The following is a 20,499-nucleotide window of genomic DNA, read 5'->3' as shown; positions in this document are numbered from 1 at the left end:
GGCCGGCCCGCCCGCCGTTTCCGGGGTGCGTGTGGGGCAGTCTGCGGGGGCCCCCGCGGCCTGGCCTGGCCTGCGCCGCTCCCCGCCCCGGCCCTCGTCTCTTCGCCGCCGCCCGTTTCTTCAGCCGGCGTCCGATCGACAGGAGGAGCAGCGGAGCAAACTTTGAAAGGCTTTGCCTCGGCTCGGCCCGGCTAGGGCGGTGCGGGCCGGTCGTGGCTCCGGGCGGGAGCCGCGGGTGTTTACAGGTCCGTGGGTTGCTGCTTGTGGCTCTCGCTGCGGGGCGGGGGGGGGGGGAGGCTCCGGTGGCGGCAGGCTGGACGGTGATCGTTTCGAGGGGGTACGGACGTCTTCGGCTTTTGAGCTGTTCTCGTTTCTCTTCCCCGTCCGCTTTTGTAGCCCTGATGGTGACAGGTGGAGCTCTGAGAGACTGAGGAAGGGGCCGGTGGCGGGCCCACCCCTGAGCTCGGCTCTGTGGCCTGTTTAGAAGATCGGCATTGTTATGACTTAGCCGAAGAAAACAAGTAACCTGTAAAAAAGTGAGCTCTAGTAAATAATCTGGTGACATAACCTTCCAGCAGACCGCCTGGAAGAAATGCCTCTCAATGCTGTCCTCCAGTTAAGAACATGCTGCCCAGTGAAGTGGACTTGCTTATTTTGAAACTAGAAATAGCAACAGTTGGCTGTTTTGACAGATATGGTATTGTTAGAAATAGCTCTTTGCAATAGTTCTCTAACTCGGAGTGGTACTGTGTTCTTTTTATGCAGTAAGGTTTGTGAGCAGTCATAGTTTAATTTCAACAAGCCACAAACAGTTTGGACTGTATTTACAACAGAAGTGATATAATACTAAAAAATATAAAACCAGACACTTAGTCTGTTGATACATCATGAGCTTAGACTGTTTCTGAATCCCGCTTGTTATAAAGAAGCATGACATCTGCTCTTAGTGGAACATTTTTTTTTAAATGGGTAGCAAAACAGGTATGACACCTGATAAGTCATTCTTAGTGCACACAACTTAAGTGTTTCCTGTTTCTAAGGTAACTATGTTGGCATTGACTGAAATTACAGGCAGGATGAGTCCAGGTGAGGTGACTGTCTTATAAACAGGAAACAAATGTAGTTGTTAATAGACTTGTTTGCCCTTTCTACACTTGTTATTGTCTTGGGTTTTTTTTGCCCTTATACTTTGAAGTTTGCTGTTAATTGTTGATCCTATTGGTCTGGTGTCTCCAGACCAAACTCATGGCAAGCTTGCTGTCTACCTGTCTCTCCTCTTTAGAGAAATACCTAATCCTGTTCATCTTTCTAGCATAGTGCTCCTAGATATTTAATTCATTTTAACTGATGTTGAAATGGCTACTGTTGGTGTTCAGTTGAGTAAGTGGAAGAGCAACTGTGCAAACATAACTTAGGAAAAGTGGTCAGTGATATCTTGTGTCCCGGTGATGGATCATTGCAAAATCAGGTTGGGAATTCTTATCACTAAGAATCACGGTTGAGGACATGACTATTATAGCCAGATTTCTCTTTTGTTCTAAAACCATCCCTATTATATGAATACTGCAGTTCTCCTTTGCCTTTTGAAACAGTATTTAACTGTTCTAAAACACTTTCTGGATGGGAAAACGGCACAAAGCCTTTGAGAACAGGTCCTTAAATTGCTTTCCCATCCCTCCAACAGAAACTATCCTACAGTGTTTGAAGGGAAAGTGGGAAGTGAGAGTTTCTTGGCATTTTTTTTGTAAACAATCCTAGCTGAGATGTGAAAATGCCTGAAGTGGACATGTCATGATTGATGCATGCCTGATATATTTGAGGTAGATTCCAAACCTGAAACTTAACTGGCTGTAGTGTATGGGAACAAATGTATGTGCTTAGTTCAGCTGCTGTCTGTAGTAACTGTAAAGTTACCGTGTCTGGTCAGCATTGAGGCTTCCAACTGACTGGAGTTGTGTGCAGTTTTCCAGTACATAGAATGTTTAGCTGGCTTTTCTGTGTGTAAACACCTACATTTGAACTGGTTAAATTAATCAGGAGCTTATTTTACTGTTCATGTGACTTAGACTGCAAGGTTTTTTTCTCTGTAGATTTCAAAATGATAGACATCCTGAAATCTAGTTTACCTATGGTATGATTCAAAACCTCCTTTCCCCCTTGGAGCGCTCTTCATGTGGGGCTTCTGAGAAGTGTGCTGCTCCTCCATATGTTCTGTTTGTGCATGGGTTTGAGAAATGGGTAAGAGACTGTGTTCTGAAGAACAGGTTTAGCAGTGGTGCTTTTAGCATGTTTTATATGATGCTTTTTGATAGGAGTTTAGAACCTGATCAGCAAACATGTTGCAGTTTCTGTCACTTGAGCTGTTTTATTCTCCACATGCAGTACATGTGGCCTAAAATCTTTACAGCTCTTGAAACCCAGTGGGAGTAGTTACCTCTGCAAAATACTAAAAAAAAAAAAAAAATTCCAAAGTTCAGCTTAAAGTAATTTTGAAATTACTTTCTTTGTAAGGCTGTTTCTGAATTTGTGGAAGATCTCAGGTTTGTCATCTTCAGCAGGAAGGCTTAGTTACTCCCAGTGATCTGCCTCAGGTTAGTAGAGAGTGTGTTTGTCAAACCTGACTACGGGTTACATACTGGCCCTCTCTATTTGGTGATTTTTTGATTCTTGCCTAAAACTGTATTATATTCATGTTTTACTAACCCAATAGAACTCTGCTGTTGAACAGAATCTACTGAAATAGATGCTGTATGTTTTGCTGATGGCCTGCCGATTTCCTTAGAAAGTGTCCAGGCTAAGTAATAGTGTAGTTTTTGGTAAACATTTTCTACCTCTTAAAAATCAGCTGTGTTGCACAACATAAAATGGTAATACTGCAAGAGCTCCTGAGTCCTGTGTCTCATAGCTACTTTCAATTACAGATCCTATGATACAGTAATGGATTAAGCTAATTTTTGTCAGCCAATCTAAATTTTTTTGGTAAACTCTCTCTGGCTGAGGCCTGACTTTTCTGAACCTGTAAAGACAGCAGGTTTGCCCCATGAACGGAAAGATTCTTGAATTGTTGAGGCCAGTGTAGGGAGATTCATTCCCACTAAGAATATATGCATCTAAAAATAAAGCCTGCTTTGCATAGCATTCATAGCTTTCTTAATCAGTGCTGTAGTAACTGAATTTTAGCCTTGCATTGAATGATCAGAGAGGTACCTGTGCACTTCTGCTTTCTGGGCAGGGCTCCCTTAATTACTCTGATTTTTATACACTATTGTGAGTTAGGTTGCACCATTTAAACCTCTGAAATGCTGCTAGTCTGGTGCTTGTGAGAGCTGTCAGTTTTTTTCTGTGTATTAGGATACATGCTGTGCAAACCATATATTTAGAACATAAATAGGAAGTTGCTTCCTTCAGCTATTGTGTTCTGTCCTTGAGTTACAGTGTCTGCTCAAGCACTTGTTCTGCTTCCTTGAAAGGGAAAAATCTCATTTTGACCCCATCCTGGGTTCTCTGGTGACACTGCCGGATTTTACAGTTAGAAAGTGGCAAAGCTTGTTGTGCTTCTGTGCAATTAAAGCATGTTGAGATGGTAGTCCCTACCTTTCTTGGGAGAAAACAGTGATGCTGATAGTGAAGTGGTATGGTCAGTGTCAGTGCTCTGCAGGGTATTGTGTGGCAGTGGGGAGGGTCGGATTTATGTCTGAGCCCAACTCCAGAGTTCCAGTACCTAAAAGCTTAATTTTTGGAGTGGAGTAGGTGTGATTGCTGTGGTGTTTGTATTGGTCTGAGGAATAATACCCAGAGAAATATGGTTTTTCTTCCTAGGGGCCTGAAAGGCAAACTTCTGTTATTGCCTTAAAAATGACTGAGTTGGAGTTGTGGTTTGTGTCTGGTTCTTGAGTCCTGAGTTCAACCAGCCCTTGAGTTCTTCAGGCTGGTTGCTGAAATCTGGTGCTTTGATAGGGACTGGATTCCCCTCGCTAGCTGCTTGTGGTGGCTTTTGTAGGTGTAAGTACTGTGGCGTGGTGGTCCGTCTGCTTGATTCTTAACAAATGTTTTTTGGAAGCTTTATATAGGTCCAGTATGTTAAACCTTGCCAGTAAAAACATCTTGGAAAGCATGTACTTGCCTTGCCCAGTGACACTTTCTGGATTATTCCAAAAGCAGAATTGAGTTATTTAAAAAGAAATAAAAATAGAAAATCAGGTACTGTGCTACTGAGAAATCTTATTAAGTTTTGTGCCTATCCTCCTTCCTGCAAAGCTGCTTCACAGTCAGTGGGCTTTTAAACCTGTATATAAAGGTAATGCCTTTATATATGACTGCCTTGTCATTGAAGAATGCTTTCAATATTACCACTTGAAAATTTCTTTTTCATGAGATGTAGGTTTTCTTGCGTAAGTAGGATCTTATATAGCTTCTAGGAGTTAGCAGTGTTTTCTGTGGCATAATGAAAGCCTGGAAGTTGATTGATAATTTGACTTTCCTTGCATATAGTTTACCCATGTTTTTATTTAATCTAATAAACTTTTTCAAAAGAGCAGAATTGTCTTCATTGCCTGTGATAGGATTTGTTGTTCCTGATGTTTTAAAGTGTAGGCAGCTGTTAAATAAGCTGTAGTTCTGAGTGAGTGAAAACCTTTGTGTAAAGGGAGAGAGGGGGAAGAGTTCTGGTTCTACCCAGCACAGCCTTTTCAGCTTGCCTTGGTGCTGTTCCTGTTCAGTTCTTGCAGAAGGATGGCTGACATGTTGAGCCATGTTGCTGCAGGGGTTGCTTTCTGAACTGATTTACCCTAAGCGTTGTGTGTGCCAAGTTAACACATCACCTGTGTGATCCATCTCAATGATGAGGCAGAAATCGTGTACTGGTGGTTTTCGCCATATAGCCAAGACAGTAAAGTAGTAGTTTTTATTCTGAAAAAGGGATCTTCAGCCTCTTGGCACGAAGCCTAGTGACCTTTGTGTTTTGATCAAGTAGAGCTTCAAAACAGTGACTCTCCAGCTTGATTCCACCTCTGATCAATACAGTGCTGCTTCTCAGAGCAGCTTATGGCTTCCTTTGAGATTCCTCAGATGGTTGGTTATGCAGGACTTGCTTTGGGATGCAATTTTATCACATTGGCAATCAGTGATTTAATAGATGAGGTGTCAAGTGCCAAGTTTTGTGTTGTCATAGAAATTTATTAAGCTGGCAAGCTCTGCTGTTGTAGCTCACTGGAAAGCTGTTTCAGTATAAGCCAAATGTTAGGGTTAGTTTATTGCAGTTCTTTGTGTGTGTTGCTCATTCACAATTGCTTGTTTTGGTGTGTACGGTTGAGTGCAATACTGCTTTGATGGTAGTGAGGCAGAATATTGCAGAGATGGTTAAAAAGCACTTTTTTTTTGTATAAACTTGTGATTGATGCTTTGAATGATTCTGACCTCTGTTGCTGTGTGGTATCTAATTCATTATGCATCTCGTTTTCTTCTTTCTCACAGTGCTGAAAGGGTAGTCATTCTTCTGACTGAGCTGTTTGCTAGCTCTTTCAGGCTGGCAAAATGCAGAAATGAATAAATGTGGTCGGGTGGCGTGGAAACAACTAACCTTGTATTGTGAAAACTTAATAGTACTTCTTTTTCCTTGTGGTCATAGTCATCTCAAATGGTTTATGTAAGTTAAGCTATTGAACATGTCTGTATTATCAATTTCTTTGTTGAACTTTATTTTTCTTGTTTTGCCAAGTTAGCTTGGAAGCAAAAAAATAAGAGAAAGCTCTGAGGCGTAATGCTGAATTCTTCTAGGATTTAACTTCCCACCCTGCAGCGTACTAGTGGGAGTAGAAAACACAGAGAAATCACTAACTGTTTTTAAGACTATTTAAACTTAAAGATTTTTCTTAAAATCAAAAGAAAAAAACAAACCCCAAAAGGTTATTTTAAATTAATTGCTAGTGTTCCATAGCAGGTTAACAGCAGTGCCTAGAACGTAGCTATGAAGTTGCTACAGAACTTAAATCTCATGTAATACTCTTTTCAGGTGCCATGTTTCAGAACAGAGGAAGACAACTGAGAAAGAAGAGCTGAGGAAAGTAACACAGAACCAGATACAGGCTAATTGGGGGAAAAAAAATTAACCTGTCTCTGAGGTGACTAAAGGGGAATAATGGTGATTTTGCGCCGGGCTCGGCCGCCTGCTTCCGCCCCAACCAGCAATGAATCTTGACTCGCTCTCGCTGGCCTTGTCTCAAATCAGCTACCTGGTGGACAATTTAACCAAGAAAAACTACCGAGCCAGCCAGCAGGAAATACAGCATGTAAGTAGACTAATGAAGCTACAAAAGAAATTTTAGAAAGGAAAAATGGGAGTGTCAAATGGAGTTTCTCTTCTCATTTGAATTGTACTCTGTGGTGCTCTTGTGTGTGTTACTGTGTACTCTTTTCTGTGGTGTTGAGAAATGCAGCTCATGTCTCTGATGTTCCTGTTGGTTTCATCTATCAGGTCATGAATACAGCAGCTCAGAGCTGGGACCAGTATTAACTTTGTAGTTGAATATTAGGATTAACTGCTGCTCTTGGACCGTGGTATGCAAAGCTTTCCTAACTCTTTCAGGTTAAATCTTTCAACTTTTGGACATTCCATAGAACACTGATTGAGAGAGGGAGGAAAACATACAAATTTACTGTTCAGAGTTGTACTGAAAGCATGAGTATGTGATTACTTATATCTGAATGCTTTCACTTACCTCTGATGGAAGTTTTTTGCTCCTCATCTCATTCAATGAAGTATGGCTTGACAGTGGAGCCAAGCTGACTTTCTTGGCCCTGGGTTTTCAGAAGGCAGGCAGAGTAACTGCAGATTGAACCCCAGATATCTAAGACCTGAACAAAAATTCTGGTTTAACTAACCCTTTTAAAAATAGCTCTGACTAGCAGGATGGACTGAAAAGCATCATCTGCAGGGGAGTGCTTAGGAGGAAGTGATTGTTACTGAGCCAGTTTTAGAAACTGGTTTAGTTCAGTTCCCAGCAGACAGCTGGGCCAGTTAATTTTTTTTTTCTTACACTAGTGCAGTCCTGCAGCGATTTGAATCAATTAGGAGGCCTGAGGGCTTAAGCAGAGTGAATTTTTGTTAACAGCTGACTTCTTTAAAAGTGCATTCATTACTTATATTGAGGTGAGAGGGGGTGATTTCAGCAACATTCACTGCTTAAAATGATCTCGTAAGCCATGGAGGTGGAATACATCTCTCTTAACTTTTGTAAAGTTTCCATGTTTTTGCAAGTTCAGTACTTGCAAGGTGCTCATCTGAGATCATGCTGTCCTTTTGATCACTGTTGGTTTCAACAGATGATTTTTGCAGCAAGGAGTGACTGAGGCATGACTTGCAGATCTGTCATGAACACTTCTGTAAAGGATAATAAATGTTTCTTCAATTTGGGAGAAGATATGGTTGATCTGCCATTCACTTGGAATGTAGATCTCTAAAATGGGGACAGATTGTTCCTTATTCTTCATGGCAGGCCTCTTAGACTCACTGTGGTGAGAGACTGGAAACTGGTTTGCAGAAGTGGCTGTTTCTTGTATGTTTGGTTATAAGACAGATTTAGGATTTCAACACTAAATTCCTAAAACCTCCATGATCCCTTGTCTTTTTTCTTTTTAAAAATTCCTGGTATTACTTTACTTCTGTAGTTGCTAGTACAATTTTTGCTTAGATTGTATGTACATACTTTAACGTTCTTTGCCTCACAGTATGCTGCTTGATGTAAACTTTTGGCATAATTCACTCAATTTTACAAAGCTTATCTCTAAGCATACAGAGTATGTGGAAAACCGTACTTGGGAGTTGTTCTTGTCACAACTGACCAAAATGACACTTGCATTTAAATATGTCACTAACAAGCATAGCTGTGGTAAAGATTGAGCAACTAATTTCTGATTCAACATGCTTTCTGTAGTCATTTAACAAGGTGATGCTTAAGACTGCTTTAAAAAATAGAATGTGTGTTTAAAAAAAAAAAGGGCAAAACTTTTATGCATTTGTCAGAGAGACAAATTCTGAAGAATGGCTTCCTCTGAAATGATTTTTTTTTTGTGGTCTCCTTTCCCTGAAGTAGTGGTAAGGAAAGCCTGGTTGGAGAGGGGGGAAGGGCTTTGTGGACAGATTCATCTAGGAAAGCAAAACTTTCTGGATATAGAAAAGTAAGAGTTATTTTTGATCTAACCCTGTGTTTCCCTAAACAAAACCCAACTTGTCTCTGTATGGTAAATCCAAATATGGGTGGCTCAAACTTTATCCTGAATCACAGACTAGTTGAGGTTGGGAGGGACCTCTGGAGGTCATCTGCTCCAACCTCCTGCTCAAACAGGGTCACCTAGAGCCAGCTGCCCAGGAGTATGTCCAGACAGCTTTTGAGTACCTCCATGGATGGAGACTCCGCAACCTCTCTGGGCAGCCTGTGGCAATGCTTGGTCACCCTCATGGTAATAAAAAAAAAAGTCTTCACAGATTATTTTGATTGGGTACACTGTCTTGTAAATGTGCAAGGCGGCTGCCAATATGAAGGTTTCTTTCAGCTCTTTCTACAGGAAAACTAGCAATTCTCATTCCCTGTTTCCTGGAAAAGCTAGAGTTAATTAGAGTTGAAAGATGCTACAATGCACTTCTAGTGGTCACTCTTCCCTCCTGCCCCATATGTTAGACTTTCAAATTATTAACCTTCTGAAGTTGCTTCTAAGCAAGGAAGCAATCTAGTTCTGATGCAGCAAAATTGTGCTGATGGCTTTAGTATGTATAGGTTTCTTCTGCATCTGTTTTGAGTTCATCTTGGTCAGAGCACCAAATAGTTCACTAGGAGATTGATCCAGCTTCATGCCAGTCTTGCTACCATATCTAAATCTATGTATTTAATTGGGATTGACCAAACAAATTGCCTGTTTTCTGAAGCCTGAGCTCACTAGTAGAAGTTGCTGTCAATTCAGTTTTGCTGCCTTTTGCACTGATCTGAGCATCTTCCTAGCTAATTGTGGGGGATGGCTGCCTTCAAAGACAGTGCTGTCAACATAACTGGAGTGGGCAATTTACTCTGGACTGACACACCATGAGCACATATATTCTAGCCTCTGGCCAAGAGGCAGAGCTATATCTGACTCAGATGTTTCTTTCCAGCAGAACAAAACTTCGCAGCCACTGGAGTAAGCAGGCTGTGAGGGAAAGGGAAGCATAGTGTCAGATAACGGTAGAAGAATTGAGATGAGAACAATCAAACAGCAGAGCTGGAGCGGACACAGCCTAAAGCAATGCCGTTTGTCTTTTTGCACAAAGAAACTGCCAGCAAATAAGGATATTTATGATGGGGGTGGTGGAGGGCTTGGTGGAGGCAGAGTGTAGGCAGAGCTGCTGGTTTGTACTGGCATGTGTTGTGTCTGTCCTGCAGCTAGGAAGGGGGAGACAATGGCAAAAATGTTGCCAATAGGTGAAGGTTGGACTTGATGTTAGCTGCTACTATTTGGACAAAAGAGGCAAGCTACTGGTGATTAAGTGACTTCAAATTTCTGGCAGTATGGATTTTATTAAAAACAGGTAATGCTGTCCAGTTAGATGAGGTTTAAAGAAATGAATAAGCACTGAAACAACCTGAAGGTACTTCAAAGATCAAGCTGATGAGCTGGTCTGTAGCCAAGAGTTAAACTTGAGGCAAATGATAGGGAATGCTAACAAAAATGTAATATTGTTAAGATTTAGTGATGTGTGATAGGTGTTGCAAATTAACAACTGCAGATCATCTATTCATGACTGAGGTATAGAATTCAATTGAATGAGCTCTAATGACAGGGGAAAGACTTGGTAAAAGGTCTCAGCTGCAGGTGTTCTTTAGCATATGATATTTGATTTTTAAAGCTTGCTAATGAGCAAGTTTGGGATGAACTTTTTTTCTGTAAATGGCAGGAAACACTTCCTTTGTAGTATTCCCTTATGTCCCTTAAAAGACCAAGGCAGTCAAGTCAGTCATGACTAGGAGATGATGTAGAACCTGCCTGCAAGATCAGTGAAGATACTGTATGATGGCTTGTCTCTGGGATAAATTCCTGCTACATAGGCATAGCGCAGAGGCACATGCTGTCCCAAGGCTGTACTCTTGCAGAGTTAGGCACTGTAGGTGTGGGGAAAAGTGAGGCCATGGCACTGTGTGGATTGTGGGCTGCTTTGGTGGTAGAGAAGCTTGAAATCATCCTCCAGGTGACTTGAAAACCCCTTTTTACTTAGCTTTTTAGGGATACTACCCACGAAATGCATGGCTTTTGTGTCAATGACTTGTCTAGATGCTTTCTTTATATCTTCATTTATACTTTTCATTTGCAAATAGGGTTAATGACTTGGTTTCTAGGTTACTGATTAAAAAAGAACATTCTTAGCAGTTTTGTTACAACTGTAGATGACTTAACCACTAGAAGTACAGCTGTATCCATGGTTCTAGACCCAGATCTTGCTCTGTAATGACTGTTTGCTGCCAAGTTGATTTTTGTTTTTTTTTTTCCAGATTGTGAATAGGCACGGTCCCGAGGCAGACAGGCATTTATTACGCTGTCTATTCTCGCACGTGGATTTCAGTGGCGATGGTAAAAGCAGTGGCAAAGATTTTCATCAGGTACAGTTTGCACTGAGGCATCTGCTTATTAGTTTTGGTTGTTAAAAATCTGCAATAGAATTTGATCCATTCTAAGCACAAAGGCAGGCTAGAGTCAGTAGCTTCAAGCAAACTTTTGGCACGAGGCCTTTCAATTGCAAGCACCTTTTGCCAGTCCTCAAGTCAGAAAACAACAAATTGTTGATATCTGACTCTTAAAATCACTTGATCTGGAAAAATGGACAGCCTCAGTACAATTGCTTTTGTACCACATGCAGTGCTCTATTTTGAAAGCCTTTCTTTGTCATTTAAAACTTTGTCCAAATCCACTAACTGGCACCTTTGGTGCTGGCTGTATCTCTTCTCAGGAGTGTTTTCATCCTTAAGCAATTTTGCCACAGACTTTCTAGCTCATAAACAGGAATCAAATATTCTTAGATTGTCTATTGCAATGTGTGAGGATGCTTACAGAAAATGAAATGTTGCATATATGGTGGAGAATGTTTCATCACTTTCTCAGCCTTAAAAAAAAAAGCTAAACTTGAAGAAAACTTGAATGAAAATAAACTAGCTAATGTTAATGAGAATTTGGGCACTTACAAGACTTACACACCTTATCTTTCTTTAGTTTTGCTGCACACGGTGGACGGAAGTTTTGTGTTATTGTCCTGTTAGAAAACAATATGACTGTTCAAGTTACCTTGTTCTTTTCAGACTCAATTTCTGATCCAGGAGTGTGCGTCGCTGATTACAAAACCAAACTTTATCTCGACGCTGTCCTACGCCATTGACAATCCGTTGCACTATCAGAAGGTTTGTGTGCTTTTTGAAGGTGATCCCAGTGTCAGAAACTGCAGTGAATTGGTCTGTAGGAAACCAGCTGGTTTTCCCTTGTGTTTTTTCCTGTTTTTTTTTCATGGCGAAGATTGGTTGTACTGAAGTCTTCAAAAATTGAGCTTGCCCAGAAGTTGGGGTTGCTGGTTTGTTGGGTTTTTTAAACTGAGCAAGTTATTCAATCACTCTGACTGCAAACTAATTTTAAAGTTTAATCTCATGTTAGTACTTTATGGCTTGTTTGTGGCAGCCAGAACCAAAATAAATCATCAGTTCTCCTGTTTCTTTTGACATGAAAACCATGATAGTAGCTCAATAGTGAAAGAGTGGGATATGTGGAAGAGACTTTTAGTTCAGATGTATCAAAAAATAGTTCCAAAGTTGTTTGTTTAGCCATATAAGCTTTGTGTTAACCTACAACATTATAGTTACTAATATTCCAGACCTGCAAATGGACTCTAGGTAGCCTGCCACATTATGAATGAGACTAATCATGTAACAGCTTCCATTTAACTCTTCTTACCTGTTTCAGAGTCTGAAGCCTTCACCCCATTTATTTGCCCAATTGAGTAAAGTCATCAAATTAAGTAAAGTTCAAGAGGTAGGTGAACACTTTGAAAATATTTTAATGTTTTTTGACTAAGCTTGTTAGAAAGGTTGATGTCACCTTACAACGATGTTTGTTCTTGTTTGTAGGTGATTTTTGGTCTCGCTTTACTGAACTCTTTCAGCTCAGATCTACGAGGTTTTGGTAAGTGAATCTTTCGAAGTACTGCAGCAGAGACACTGTTTTTTGCTTGTTAAGCAGTGGGCTTTCTAGATGGATAGATGTGTGCCTGTGTGACCCGAGTAATGCAAGACCTTGTGATTAGTGGTGCCATTGAAGTCGTAACACCATTTTGAGAGGGGCAATAGATAGCACAGTCACCTTGTCCTATATGAAGTTGGATGTCCCTTCCATGAATGACTTGCTAGATAATGAATCAAATTGAGGTACTGTCATATCATACCTTTTAGTTGTTCATTAATATTTGAGTTCTGAGGCATGGATTATGAGACTTCTATTTAAATCTGAGTTGTTGCATCTTGTGGTAAACTCAGATTAAGAGAATGGTACCTAGCTAGAAAGAGTCTTCATATTAAAAATTTCAGGTTTTGACTCTAGCCTTTTTTGTTTTCAAAAGCTGCCCAGTTTATAAAACAGAAACTCCCGGATCTTTTGCGCTCTTACATTGACGCGGACGTCAGTGGAAATCAAGAAGGTGGCTTCCAAGATATTGCAATAGAGGTCCTGCACCTTCTCCTCTCCCATCTCCTTTTTGGGCAGAAGGGAGCCTTTGGGGTAGGACAGGAACAGATTGACGCGTTCCTCAAAACATTACGTAGAGGTAAGTGTTGTGTTCAGGAAGCCTGACAAAAATGCAAACTTTCAAACAGGATTTTTGTAACTTACTGTCAGCGCAGGCTGCTGCTGTAATAGTGGGGAGCTTGGTGAGGTATAACTCAGTAAATTTTCATAACTATAAACTGACAGAAAATTACCACTGTTCTGGCATTGGGCCATAATGTACTGTTTTTCTTTGAATAAGCAGTAATGTGGTCTCATGTTTGGCTTTTTTGAAAAGTTGTGATAAATAAGCATTAAGTAGGGGATATTGAAGTCTGTTCGCTTGCTTGTGTGGGATGGTATTTGTGGATTTAACTGAAGCAACTTGGTGCACTGTAGTTGAAAAATTTGAATTTCTTACAGTGGAAGGAACATACATTACCATTTCAAACAGGTAGATTTTAAGCACTGGGTTGTTTATATTGGGTGCAGATCTATGAGGAAACACTAGCACAGCAAGAGAGGTGCTTTTGAATAAAACTCTGGTTCATTTCCTGGAAGCTACCACAGTCGTTGTGTGATGGCAGGGGATGTTATCAATATGGTAGCCTCTTCCTTTCCAAAAAAATGGTTTTTGTTGTAAACCCATCAGAATAAGGAGGATTTGGACTTGAGAAACTAACTGAATTTAACTCCACCCACTTTTTGGTGCTGCACAGACCTAGAGGAAGGCACCTTTTATACAAGAGTAAAACATTTGTTCTATTTAAGTATAATGCCTTTCTTACAGAAGCTAATACACTAATCTTCATTAAAGTAATTCCCCTCACTTTGCTTGGGGAATTGGGAACTCTTCTCTGAATGGCCCTGAAGGGTATGGAGACATTATGCATCATGTTAAAGATAATGCTGTCTCAGGAAGGCCCACCCATAAGGTGTCTGCTGCTTTCCACTGTGAGGAGAACTCCCATCCATACATCTGATACTCTCATTGCTGTGTCTCTCAAACTTTGCTTCCCTGGAAGGAAGAAGGGAGTATTCTCTCTTTCTAGGCTCAAGTGCTGGGTTTAGATTTGCTAGACTTCTTAGACTCAATAGCAGATCCTTTGTTTCCTAATACTTCCTGAGTTGGAGGAGAGGCTTTTGCTGTACTGCTGTATTGTTTCCTGCTCTGTGCTTTTTTTGGATGACTGCTGTTAGTGACAATCTAGTTCTAAACTTACCACCAGCGCAGCCACTAGCTGTTCTGGGCAGCTGCAGTGAACCTGTATGAACCTAGTCTGTTCTATATTCTTGTTCTCTAGGAATATTTAAGTGCCAGTAGAGAAATGGCAGGTGGGATGGAGGGATGCTGCATGAGTGCCCTCTTGATTTCTGCAGCGGCAGGGAAGCTCTAGCACAGCAGTCAAGTTGTTTTGAATAGTCACTTGCATGTAGCTGGTGTTCTAGGGTTTTTTGACACTTTTTTTGTTACTCTTGCCTTTAGATTTTCCTCAGGAGCGTTGCCCTGTGGTGCTTGCACCACTTCTATACCCTGAAAAACGGGACATTCTAATGGACAGGATCCTGCCTGATTCTGGAGGGATAGCCAAAACCATGATGGAGAGTTCTCTGGCAGATTTCATGCAGGAAGTTGGCTATGGCTTTTGCACAAGGTTTGTAGGAAAATGTAATTTTCAAGTGTCTTGGGTGGTGGTGGTTTTTTCTTGTTTCTTGAGGCAAAAGGTAAAGAATACTTAAAGTACTAGAATAACTAGAACCTCATTAAGTATTATGAGGTCATTTGTTTTGACTCCTGTTTCATATTTTGCTTTCTTCTAATGTGTATAGCATGTCTGAGACTGTGTAGGATTTTGTCATGGTAAGCAGTGCTAGATAAAGGTATTCAAATTCCTTGTGAAGGTTTTATAAGAATTTGACCATCGTTCTTTTTTTTAAGTAGAAACAGAGTGGCTAGATAGGCATAAATTCCAACGAATTCCTACTAATCTTTGGAAAAACTTTCCCTTTGTCATGGACTCCTGTTAGCTCACTGTCCACATGAAATAGATTACAGAAGAACTGAAGGTAGTAGTCTCACTTCAAGAGAGTTGACCAGCAGCAGCTTTCTGTTTGTATTGGGTTTTGATCAGTGTAGTACACAGTATGGTTGAGATTATTTGTAGCTGTAGAATGTAATTATGGTGGTGAATTGCTAGAGTATCTTGACAGCTGCATCAGTCGTTGCCTGCTTAGGCTTATTTTGGTAAAAATACAGCTGTCTTAAACTTGCCCTGGGTTTGTGTGTATATTCGTAGACATACATTACCCACATCTTCAATAGTGTTCCATATTCTTGTTCTCTGCCCCTAGTCTGAAATATAGATGGGCAGCTCTGTTAACATGGCTTGCTGGAGCTCTGTGAAATGGGCCGTCATCCATAGAGCTGTGTGGGTTTGCAGGAGTGGTGTCAACAGGTTATAGCACCTAGCACAAGTATTGCATTACATGGGCTGTTTGTTTATATAGACATGTGAATTGGAATAGTTCTAGAAGAGTAGAAGGAGAAGGTGGACTTCAGTCCAAAGCTGTCTGTTGAAGAGTTAACTTGTATATATTAAAGGTTTATTTCCTGCTGTATATCTGCTATCTGCACAAATCCAGCTCAGTTTTTGCATGCAGTTCTCAAGGATTTAGGGTAATACTCTAATACTGGTGATGATACCAGGAGCCTGCAAGTGTGTGGCTGGTTTTGAAAGGGGCCTTAGTCTTAGTCCTCAGTATGAACCTAAAGGAAGATTCATTAAGAAGCATAAGCTAAGAGAAGTAAATTATTCTGTATTTTAAAAGAAAGGCTATTGACTGCTTGGGGGAGGTGATTGAATCTCAAAGATACTAATGTAAGTTTCTGTTTAAACAGTGATGTAAGGAAACATGCAATGTAAGAGTGGGAAGATATTGAAAATTATTTCTTTTGTTAACATGTGCCTGTTAATAAAAGATTGTAATAAAAGCATCTATACTGATGCTGTATAAATATTTTTGTCCTAATTATGAAGTGTTCGTGAAGTGAAACAAAAATTGCACAAGAGGCCTTCGGTTCTAAAATTGAAACTTAAACATCTACTCATTTTTTGCTCTTTTAGCTCCTTGAAGGTTTTTGCTAGTGACCTCTGATCAGAGACGCCATGGCTTGCATCAGGCTAAAAGGCATACTTTCACAGCTTACCTTTTGAACATTGCACGTCATCATTTTGAAATGTGCTTTCTCAAAGCTATTGTTTCACTTTTAGCTAGCAGAAAACTTCAGTGTTTGAAGCTCTGTATCACAGGTCAATACATGGAAGTGCTTTTAACAGAAAACAGTGCTAAACCTACCCAGTGTTTTTACTTTGACAGAGCATAGCCTGTGAAACATCTCTCACTGTCACTTAAGTAGATGTAGCTTTGTACTGAATACATGGCACAGCATGTTTCATGGAAACTTTCTACTGAATTTCTTTTCTTGCTTGTCCTAGAATTTTGTTGTGGGATTATTTGGCTAACATAACTGAAGTTGAGTGAATGGTCATATTTTACAGTCTGCAGTTTGTTTCTCCCAACGATCCATGTGCTGTCCCAGCTGTACTCACAGGTCTTGTTTTGGTCTGTCTTATGTTGTGCCACAGTGAAACCTGCTTTTGTGTTAAGATCTCTCTGTTTTGTTGCATCTTAGTGTTGAAGAATGTCGCAACATAATCATGCAGTTTGGTGTTCGGGAAGTCACGGCTGCCCAGGTTGCCAGGGTTTTGGGGATGATGGCTCGAACTCATTCGGGGTTGACGGATGGTATTCCATTACAAGTGAGTGGCCTGCTGGGGTGGAGATTATATATATTTTAATCAGCAGAAAATGAGGAGTTCAAATGCTAGCCTCTAGTAATTTAAGAATTGCTTTTATTATTCAAGACTTACACTTGTAACTGTTCTGCTGTAAATGTCTATAATATGTTCTTGAAAGATGCTCAGAAGTCTGCAACTGGTGTTGTTATTGGTCTGAACTTCTTACCTTCATAGTGCAGGCAGTTCTATAGCTAGTGGCTTTTGAGACTGCTTTATTTTTAACTAGTATTTGATTGAGTGTATTTAACTTGCAGTCTATTTCGGCTCCTGGCAGTGGGATTTGGAGTGACGGGAAGGATAAAAGTGATGGAGCACAAGCCCATACCTGGAATGTGGAGGTCTTAATTGATGTTCTTAAAGAGCTGGTAAGTTTTATGAGCATCTTGGTCTTTTATGCAGAATATCTGAAAGAGGGGCATATCTCAGTGTGAATATAAAGTTTTTTAAGCTCCTAGCAGCATGAATGGCTTTGAATCTCATTAAGGTAATTATGCTGCTGTACTTACATGATTGGTATTTTTTTCCTCAGGAACAAGAATATTTTGAGGAATTGTGCAAAATAAAAGCTGCCTGAATGGCTTGCTTGGGTGCAACTTGAGATTTATTCCACACTGCTCCTGTGTACTCTAGCATGTGTTCTCTGAGGGTTTTTGTGTTTGAACTTATTTCTGACAGTGGAAAGTTTTGTGTGTCAGGCACCTTGTTTTGAAAAGCTTCTCGCTGTGGGCATTAATGATGAAAATGAAACAAAATATTTTTGTAGCTTCTTATTCCAAAACTCTAAATGCTTCTTGTGTATGGTGATGCTTCAGAAATAGGAAAGTTTTTCCACCACTTTATAAGCAGCAATTTTTGTAATTAGCTCAGTGAAACATGAGTACCATTTCCTTTTCTTGCCTTATATCGGGTGATTTTTTTTTTTTCCCCTGTATGTTCCTGCTAATCTATGCAGGAGTCACTGTTTTGTTTTTTGAAACCTTGGAACATAAAATTAGCTTTGTCTTTGGTGCTCACCCATCTCTGAAAGGAGTGGTCCACATTCCATAATGGCCATAGTTCCCTCCAAGTTCCCTCATCCTTATGGTTTCACACTATTGCTGAAAATCTAATAGGTGCTTTGCAAGTACTTGCAGTGTACATTCTTCAAAAGGAAAAGCATGCTCTGCTTGCCAGCGGATCTAGACCCTTCTGCCTTTTATTGGAGGGCATATGGAAGCCTACAAAAGGAATGAGTTAGCATGTTAAGAAGGGAGCTGTGTGCTTGGGGTTTTTTTGTTGGTTTTTTTTTTTGAAGACTTGTTAATGAAATGTTTGGAAGGATAGACAGCTACTGTTGGTAGTACTGGGAGAAGTGCAGTCTCACAGGCTAGGTTCAAACATTAACTTTCAAGTTCTCACAACTGTCTAAATCCTATTCTTTTTAAAACAAAAACCTTGCTTTCAAGTAAAAGTTGGGTGGATTTTAAGATGGATAAAATACTGATTAAGAGGGGTTCTTACAAGACAGTACTGAAGATTTTGATGTTTAAGGCTGACTACTCTCTTGTTTTTCTGGTTGCAGAATCCTAGCCTGGACTTCAAAGTAGTAACCTATGAATTGGACCATCCGGGATTTCAGATTCGTGACAGCAAGGGCCTGCATATAGTAGTGTTTGGCATCCAGAGAGGGCTTGGCATGGAAGTTTTTCCAGTTAATGCCATATACAGACCTTGGAAGCACGCAGAGGGCCAGGTGGGTTTACCAATGTTTCTGCTGTATCTGTACAACACTTGTGAAGTTCCTAAATTTCTTGAATGGGAAACGTGGATTGGTAATGTGAACTTTTAGACAAGCCACATTTGAGAACTTGGCTTGTAAGGCATAGGCCTCAGGTATGTTACTGAAGTACAGTCTATTAATTGAACAGTGTCTGCGTTGTTTGGGAGGAGATGGTCACTTGCTATACATTTGTGACGACACCTTTGCTTTTAGCAGAGTTCTGATGGGTAATACAGTTGAGCATAGAACTGTTGCTGCATGGCTGTGCTCTGAGGTCCTTACCTGGTTACACAGAAGGACTTTGTGCAAACAAGTACAGTCAGTACACCTCTGTCACTTTCAGAAATCCTGGGAGAAGTGTGAGTTTGTCTTACGTAAAACAAATAGATAGTAAATCTTGGCTTATCTCTACTGCTTTGTTGATTTGCATTGTTCTCAGAAATGTGGCAGTTGATAAAGTGGAAGGCACCTGAAACTTTAAATACCTAAACTATTTTTCATGTCTCTTATTCCAGCTCTCCTTTATTCAACATTCCCTCATAAACCCTGAAATCTTCTGTTTTGCTGACTACCCTTGTCATACTGTTGCCACAGACATCCTGAAAGCACCACCAGAGGATGACAATCGAGAAATTGCTACATGGTAAACCTGCTCTCAACTGCTTTCATACCTAGAGTTAGAGTAAGATTACTTGTCTGCTCAAATGTGGCTTTATCTTAATGCAACCAGATTTATTTGTAGTTGTGTGTACATCCCAATAGATCAGCCATTAGTATTTGTCCTGTGTTTGATCTGTGAAAGTTCTGATAGTATCAGAACTTCCTATACTTCCATAACATCTGAAAACGTACTGCCAGTTCTTGCTTTTATTGGAGTCTTCTGGTTGTCTGGAGAATTTCTGCTGATGTGTTTTGGCAGATACTGTGAGCTGAGAGGAGGGTATAGGGGAGGTGTGAATTTAAATCTATCTTTCCCAGGATGACATTAGAGAAACTTGCTCTACTTGTATGAAAGCAGTCCTGGGATTTAAATAGTAAATTTACATAGCTATTGCTGAGTTATTGCATAAAGCTAACTAGTGTGACTTTTCTGAGCTGACCTTTACACACCTTCTTTTGATACAGTTGTGTAGCTGATTTCAGTGAAGATATTTGCTTCTCTTTCCATTGTATGGCCCAAAATAGGGAATTGTAGGATGGGGAATGTGGGTGAATTGGGGAAGGTGGCAATTATTACTTGTTGGTAAAGCAGACAAAAAAAGTAGAATATCTTCACTAAGTTTCACAGGTGGGGACTTGGAGGTGTTTAAAAAAAGTGTATTCCATTTTTGGAAGTACATTTCAAATTAAATTATCCAAGTGACCTACCTCAAGCTGAATTTTTTCAACATCAGCTTTCAATTCTCCCTCTTCCCTAACAGAATCAGAAGCTCTTAAGGTCTTAAATTGGTTTGTTTAAAAAAAAAAAAGGAGGGAGGGTGTATTTTTCATTGTTAAGAATGGCTTTGTACGTTAATTGCATGTGATAAGAGCTGCAATATCATGTTGTTTGCAGTGAGCATTGCTTTATATTCTCTTACAGTTGTTGCTACAAAATGCTTGAATCCAGGATCCTATAAGCTAACTACTTTGTAACTTTGGGGGGGGTGTGTCTATTTGTTGTTGTTTTTTTTCTTTTGTTAGGAAGAGCCTGGATTTGATTGAATCTCTGTTACGATTGGCAGAAGTGGGACAGTATGAGCAGGTTAAGCAGCTCTTCAGTTTTCCTATCAAGCATTGCCCAGATATGTTGGTATTGGCCTTATTGCAGATCAACACGTCCTGGCATACCTTGCGCCATGAACTCATCTCCACACTCATGCCAATTTTCCTTGGTAACCATCCCAACTCTGCCATCATTTTGCACTATGCATGGCATGGACAGGTGAGTATTTTCACTGGTGTGTGCCTGTCGTTTGTTGATGTAACTGAAAGCTTGTTAAATGGGTTGAACAGTTAGAATAGTAATGCTTGTATTGCTTTATGAACTGGGTAATTTAAAACCCAAGAGGTAAATTATCAGTGATTTATACAAAGTAATGTGAGTTGTCCGTGTCCCGTCCCGCCCGTCCCCCCCCC

The 20,499-nt window shown here is 40.3% G+C and overlaps 1 protein-coding gene across 2 annotated transcripts in view; it reads left to right on the top strand.

Annotated features, from left to right (window-relative positions):
* Positions 1 to 20,499, top strand: part of CNOT1 (CCR4-NOT transcription complex, subunit 1) — a 59,390-nt gene that overhangs the window by 300 nt on the left and 38,591 nt on the right. For both annotated transcript variants that reach the window (XM_010583969.1, XM_010583961.1), the window contains exons 2-13: positions 6,011 to 6,287; positions 10,515 to 10,622; positions 11,316 to 11,414; positions 11,968 to 12,036; positions 12,132 to 12,186; positions 12,620 to 12,823; positions 14,249 to 14,417; positions 16,457 to 16,583; positions 16,877 to 16,987; positions 18,184 to 18,354; positions 18,897 to 19,024; positions 20,065 to 20,305. In XM_010583969.1, the coding sequence (XP_010582271.1) occupies positions 6,186 to 6,287; positions 10,515 to 10,622; positions 11,316 to 11,414; positions 11,968 to 12,036; positions 12,132 to 12,186; positions 12,620 to 12,823; positions 14,249 to 14,417; positions 16,457 to 16,583; positions 16,877 to 16,987; positions 18,184 to 18,354; positions 18,897 to 19,024; positions 20,065 to 20,305 (1,584 nt within the window). In that variant the 5' untranslated portion in view covers positions 6,011 to 6,185. The remainder of the gene's footprint in view (positions 1 to 6,010; positions 6,288 to 10,514; positions 10,623 to 11,315; positions 11,415 to 11,967; positions 12,037 to 12,131; positions 12,187 to 12,619; positions 12,824 to 14,248; positions 14,418 to 16,456; positions 16,584 to 16,876; positions 16,988 to 18,183; positions 18,355 to 18,896; positions 19,025 to 20,064; positions 20,306 to 20,499) is intronic.

The sequence above is a fragment of the Haliaeetus leucocephalus genome, unplaced genomic scaffold (assembly GCF_000737465.1).
Source record: "Haliaeetus leucocephalus isolate CR32 unplaced genomic scaffold, Haliaeetus_leucocephalus-4.0 Scaffold92, whole genome shotgun sequence".
Lineage (NCBI taxonomy): Eukaryota > Metazoa > Chordata > Aves > Accipitriformes > Accipitridae > Haliaeetus > Haliaeetus leucocephalus.
This window is presented reverse-complemented; position numbering and strand designations above follow the sequence as displayed.